Genomic DNA, 6000 nt, shown 5'->3' with positions numbered 1-6000 from the left:
TGCTCTAGATACCTCATATAAGTGTAATCATACAGTATTTGTCTTTTTGTGACTGGCTGAGCTCTTCACTCAGCGTCAATGTCCTCAAGGTTCATTCATGTTGTAGCATGTGTCAGAATTTCCTTATTTTTTAAGTAAAAATAGCCCATTGTGTATGTATACACCACATTTTGTTTATCCATTCATCCATTAATGGACACTTGGGTTGCTTCCACCTTTTGTGATTAAAACTGCTGTGAACATGGGTATACAAATATCTCTTCGAGACTCTGCTTTCAGTTCTTTTGGGTATATGCCCAGAAGTGGCATTGCTGGATCATATGGTGATACTGTTTAACTTTTTTAGGAACTGCCATATTGTTTTCCATAGAGTCTGCACCATTTACGTTCCCACCAACAGCACACAAGGTTCTTGTTTCTCCACATCCTCACCAACACTTGTTATTTTTTGTTTTACTCATTTATTTTAAAACAAGCATTCATTGAGTACCTACTATGCCAGGGCTGTGCTATGTACTTGGCAGAAACTGGGACTGGCAAGATGTTAAGTCACAGTCCCCCTGCTCTCAGGAATTCAGGACACAATGAGGGAAATAGTCATGTTCAAGAGAAAGATTGAAATGCAAGGTGAGGGACTTCCCTGGCGGTCCAGTGGTTAAGACTCCGAGTTTCCACTGCAGGGGGGTATAGGTTTGATGCCTGGTTGGGGAACTAAGATCCTGCGTGCTGCGTGGCCAAAAAAAAAAAAAAAAAAAAAAGAAAGAAAGAAAGAAAGAAAGAAAGAAAAAAGAAATGCAAGGTGATAGGTGCTTAATAGAGATGAAAGAGTTCTGTGTAAACACAGAGGAGGAAGTGAGGAATTATTTGGGGAAGTCTTTACAAAGAACCTGATATTCAAGCTGGATGTTAAAAGGTGAGCAGGGGGAGATGAGGTGGAAGGAAAGGTAATCTAAGCCGACAGAACAGCACACAGCAGCCAGCCTCCAAGATGGCCTCCAGGATGGCCCCGATAATTCTCACCTTCTGGTAGTTATGCTGTTGTATAATCTTCCCACTATGCATTGGAATGTTGACTAGTTCGCACTCGTAAAACCAACAGGATATTGTGAAAGTGACAGTGTGTGACTTTTGAGGATATGGCATAGAAGACCTTGTAGCTTCCTGCTTTGCTCCCTCTTGGATTTCCTGCTCTGGGGGAAGTCAGCCTCCATGTCGCGAGGACACTCGAGATGCCTTCTGGAGAGTCCCAGGTGGAGAGGAACTGAAACCCCTTGCCAGCCTGTCAGCACAAGAGCCAGCACCAACCAGTCTGCTATGTGAGGAAGCCAATCCTTCAGCCCCATCAAGCCTTCAGATGACAGCAGCCCTGGCCAGCATCTGAGTACAACCTCACAAAAGCCCCTGGGCCAAAACCACCCACCAAGCTGCTTGCAGTTTCCTGCAAAAACCACCCAAAAGCCAAATAATACATATTTATCATTGTTTTAAGCTGCTAAGTTTTTTGGTTTTTTGCGGTTTTGATAAGCCAGTAAGTTTTGAAATAATTGTTACACAGCAAGAGATAACTAATGCAGCTAGAAGCATGAGAAGATCTGGTATATGCAAGAAATGGTGGCATGAGAGACCATCGCCAGAAACCCCAAGTTTAGAGAGGCTTCTGAACAAGTCTGTGTAAGAGTGGGTGAGAGCGCCATCTGGTGGAGAAAGCTGTGCTTAGACATTCCCTTCTCTTCCTGCTCATATTTTTCCAGCTTGTTCTACCTAACATTTCTTGCTAATATTTCTCCAAGAGCCCCAGTGAAATTCAATTATGTGGACCATATTCACACTTGCTTATAGATTCAAAGACTAACCTCTGAAAAATGTCATGTTAAGGTATTAATTATCCTCTTTTTCTATTTTATTTTCTCCCTTAGTCTCTCCCACCTATCAGCTATCCAGGGGAAAACATCAGTGGCACCAGGATTTGAGGCAAGAAGTGAAGACTCAGAATGCTGGAGAAGGGAAGGAAGGAACCAGGAGAACTTGATTATGAAAAATCAGAGTCAGTTCCCAGAAAGCAGACTCCAGTTGACCAGTTTCTAGTTACCAGGGGAAGCCTTTGTTCATTGATGGGCCATGACTGTTGTCCCTTTCTGGTCTTTAGAGCCTTTTTGTATCCTCCAGTGTTTTCCTCAAGTAATGTCTAGGAGTTCTGGAATGATGTCCCTCAATTCTATAGCTGCCAGGAGAGAGAACCAATAAAACTACTAGCTACAGTCAGCCTGAGGCCAATGGTCCAGGCAGACCTAAGAAGGAGGGATTTCAAAGAAAGTGAAATCTACCTTTGGAGTAAATTACTGAAGGTGGAATTACAGGTAAAGATAATGAAGAAAAAACATTCTTCTTTCTCTGCTTCTCCTAGCCTCATCTTAAAGGAGAGGCAGAGTCCATCAGACAAGACTGGCCCAGCCACAAAGCCAGGCCCGTTCCTCTAAAAAGCAAGGGGATTTCTGAATATAGTTTAGTGGTGAGTGGCTGATTTGTATCTGTCTACCTTCTGGCTGTTTGGAGGGGGAAGTGATTCCTTCTGGCTGGGGCAATCAGGGAAGGAGTGTAGACATTTGACTCCTGCCCAGATGAATGGGTTGGATTTGGACCCAAGCACAAGTGGGAGAAGGGCATTCCTCCCGGAGCTCACAGCACAAGCAATGTAAGGAGACCAGAATGCAAGGGGCACTTGAAGGTAACAATGGAGGAGTTCAGTTGGCTGAAGTTAAGAGGCTCCTGTAGGGAAGTAGCAGGGGATGAGGCCAGTAAATGCAGACTAAGGTGGTGATGGTATGGTTGGGGGAACCAGGGTCAGATGACACAGAGGTTAAAATCCCAGCTTACAGTTGCATACTAGCTGAGAGACACTGAAGTTCCTTGACAAATCTCAGATTCCTCATCTGTGAAATGGCGATAACCCTAATAGCGTTGTTGGAGGAGGACTAGCTAAGATAATGCCTACAGAGAGCTTAGTCCAGTGCCTGGCGCCTGGTAAGCCCTCCGTAAATAAATGTTAGTGTTATTATTATTAATGCAAAGGCATCGGATGCATGCTTTAAGGGCGATTAACCGGGCAACACAGTGAGAAGTGGGTTGAATTGGGAAGAGCTTGCCCAGGACCCTGTACACAGTAGCTACTCAGGAAACGCTGAACGGAATTGCATTCTCTGCTAGGCATCGGGCAAGCAGGGATATGGTTTCTGCCTTTTGTAAGCTCACGGTCCCCGGGGTTGAGGTAAGTGCCAAATTTGGTGAGGGGAGGATGCAGACGTAAATTCTTCAGATTAGCTTCTCTCCAACTGTTCCCTGCCGGAATCCAAAACGACGCGGGGACAGCGAGGGGTGGGGTTCCCTAAACTCCCAGGGTTTAGCGAACCGCCGTCGGGTAGGACTGCAGCTGAGCCCAGGATCCTGGCTGAGGAAGAAAAGGCGCGCAGGCGTAGTGCGGACGAGGGCGCTCACCTGTCCTAGAGCGGGCGGAGCTGAACCCGGGAGTCGGGCGGGAGGCGGGGCGGGAGCGATGACGTCAAGGGCACGCCGCCGCCGAGCAGTCGCGTCCCGGAAGCGAGGGCGGGGGAGGCGGCGGAGGTTCTCAGTACTGCGACTTCAGAGAGGCCTTGGGAAGAGGCGCGTCGTGGTGGGGCGGGCCTGAGGAAACGCGCCGGGGTCCGGTGGCCCTATCAGTGCCTCCTGGCCGTCCCCGCCCCTTCCCCACCGTCGCAGCGACCGCTTAGGTGAGGTGCCACCCCCACCCCACTCTGGTGTGTCCGCCGACTGTGCGGAGTTGGGCGCCAGAACGCCGCGGGGGCCGCCACCTGCTGGCCCAGCGACCTTGGGTGTGGTCTTCTGTGGTTTGGGTCTCAGGGCCCCGTCCGGCTCCCTGGGCTGCAGGGGTGATGGTCCGGCCTCTGCCGGCGCAGACCTGCTTCACCCCTTCCTGGGCGCTTACTTCGCGCCCGCCTTGGGTCCTTTCATCCTAGCTCCTCCTGAGGGGGTCTCGGGTTCCTGGTGGCCCCTTTGTTACCCTCCCCTTCAAACACCCTCCTCCCCCCGTCGTCCCAGATCGCAGCCCCTTGCCTGGAACTGGCTTTTGTTGCTGTGGGCCAAGGGTCTACCTCCTTGTTTACTGCTTAGCGTTTGGGTCGGACTTTGAAATTAGGAGAGACTGTGAGAGTTTTGTGGCTATCCCCATCAGAGAAGAGAGGAGGGAATGGGGTTTTATGGAAGGTGGTGACTGCCCCGTAGGGTTCAAGGGGAAAAAGGGGTGGGTAATGGGCAGGGATGGTTCAGGAGGTTGTTGGGAACAGAAGGGAGAAGGAAAGCTTAGAGCATGCAGCAGGGTGGAAGAAAGCTCTGGGGTCCTGGAGGGTGGGCAATTAATTCACTCACTCAGCGAGCATTTATTACATTCCCATTGTGTGCGGAAACAGTGGTGAATGGAAGATGTAGTCTTTGACCTGCTGGAACTCAAAGTTAAGAGGGGCAGACTGGCAAGAAAGAAGGGAGTTTTGCTTGGTGTGATAAATGCTGTTAGGGTACTGAGTACATGATCCTTTGGGAGCATTGGGGAGGGTCTCCCAGTCCAGACTGGAGTTGTTGGCAAAGACTTCTCAGAGCAAGGGAGTGCTGTTTAAGCCGATACCTGAGTGATGAGTAGGAATTAACTAAGTAAAGAGTGGGAGAAAAATATTTCAGGACATCGTTTCACTTGAGACCCCAGGCTGCCTCTCACCAGCAACCATGTGTGCTTGGTCTTCATGGTTTATACTCTTGATGGGTCTGTGGGGAAAAGAACATTAGATGGAGAGTCAGAAGAGCAGGATTTTATACAGTTGACCCTTGAACAACGCAGGGGTTAGGAGCGCTGACCCTCTGTGAAGTCAAAAATTGGAGTATGACTTACAGTACGCCCTCCCTCCACGCGGTCCCTCCGTATCCGCCGTTGGGCATCCGAGGATTCAACCAACTGCAGATTGTGTAGAACTGTAGTATTTACTGTTGGAAAAAATCTGCATATAAGTGGAACCGTGAAGTTCAAACCCATGTTGTTCAAGGGTCAGCTCTATCTGGGTCATTCACTTCACCTTGCTGAATGTGTCTTCCTCTGTGAAATAGGCTTTCCACCTGTAGCCCTGCCTACCTCATAGGTTTATTATGGCATCACATGAAATAATGCAAGTGGGGCTTCCCTGGTGGCGCAGTGGTTGAGAGTCCGCCTGCCGACGCAGGGGACATGGGTTCGTGCCCCGGTCCGGGAAGATCCCACATGCCGCGGAGCGGCTGGGACCGTGAGCCGTGGCCGCTGAGCCTGTGTGTCCGGAGCCTGTGCTCCGCAACGGGAGAGGCCACAGCAGTGAGAGGCCCGCGTACCACAAAAAAAAAAAAAATTATAATAATGCAAGTGGAAGTGTGTTGGGCATTGGAAGTGCAATGCAAATGTCAGGGATTCTTATGGTTACAGGATGCAGACCTCAGAGCGAGAGGGGTGTGGGCCAGAGGTGAGCCCCAGCATGGTCCCCGAGGCTCCCCTGGAGTCTCCAACTGCTCCTGCCAAGTCCCCGGCGTTTGATCTTTTCAACTTGGTTCTGTCCTACAAGAGGCTGGAGATCTACCTGGAACCTCTGAAGGATGCAGGTGATGGTGTCCGGTATTTGCTCAGGTACAGATTTTATTTAGGGTTGCTCTAACCTGCTGGGCCTTCTGCCTTCCTGCTTTGTAATTGCACTGGCCACTCAGGCAATGGCTGGGTTATCCTTTCTGCGCTGGTGAGGAGCAGTTCTGGGAGGTACTTTGGGCCTCTGGGTTTATTCTAGACCCTGTGTCTCAGGCCCAACCCAGGAGAGGCAGGCACTGGGAACCATCTGGCCTTTCACCAGGGTTTCTTCTTTGGGGCTGAATAAGCTCATACCTGAGGACTGCTAGCTAGCCTTGACCATTGGGCCTTTTATATCCAGAGCAGGCTTTTTTTCC

The 6000-nt window shown here is 49.8% G+C and overlaps 1 protein-coding gene across 9 annotated transcripts in view; it reads left to right on the top strand.

Annotated features, from left to right (window-relative positions):
* Positions 1–3571: 3571 nt before the first annotated feature.
* ZFYVE27 (zinc finger FYVE-type containing 27) overlaps positions 3572–6000 on the top strand; it is a 99638-nt gene continuing 97209 nt past the window's right edge. For 3 of the 9 annotated variants that reach the window (XM_067709775.1, XM_067709773.1, XM_067709771.1), the window contains exons 1-2: positions 3574–3764; positions 5492–5689. In XM_067709775.1, coding sequence (XP_067565876.1) covers positions 5493–5689 — 197 coding nt within the window. In that variant the 5' untranslated portion in view covers positions 3574–3764; position 5492. Of the gene's footprint in view, positions 3765–5491; positions 5690–6000 lie in introns of those variants that run through there. The other 6 variants (XM_067709778.1, XM_067709777.1, XM_067709776.1 and 3 more) reach the window with 3 other exon arrangements.

Source organism: Pseudorca crassidens, chromosome 16, assembly GCF_039906515.1.
Source record: "Pseudorca crassidens isolate mPseCra1 chromosome 16, mPseCra1.hap1, whole genome shotgun sequence".
Lineage (NCBI taxonomy): Eukaryota > Metazoa > Chordata > Mammalia > Artiodactyla > Delphinidae > Pseudorca > Pseudorca crassidens.
The sequence above is the reverse complement of the archived record's forward strand: the minus strand, read 5'-3'. Positions and strand labels throughout refer to the sequence as shown.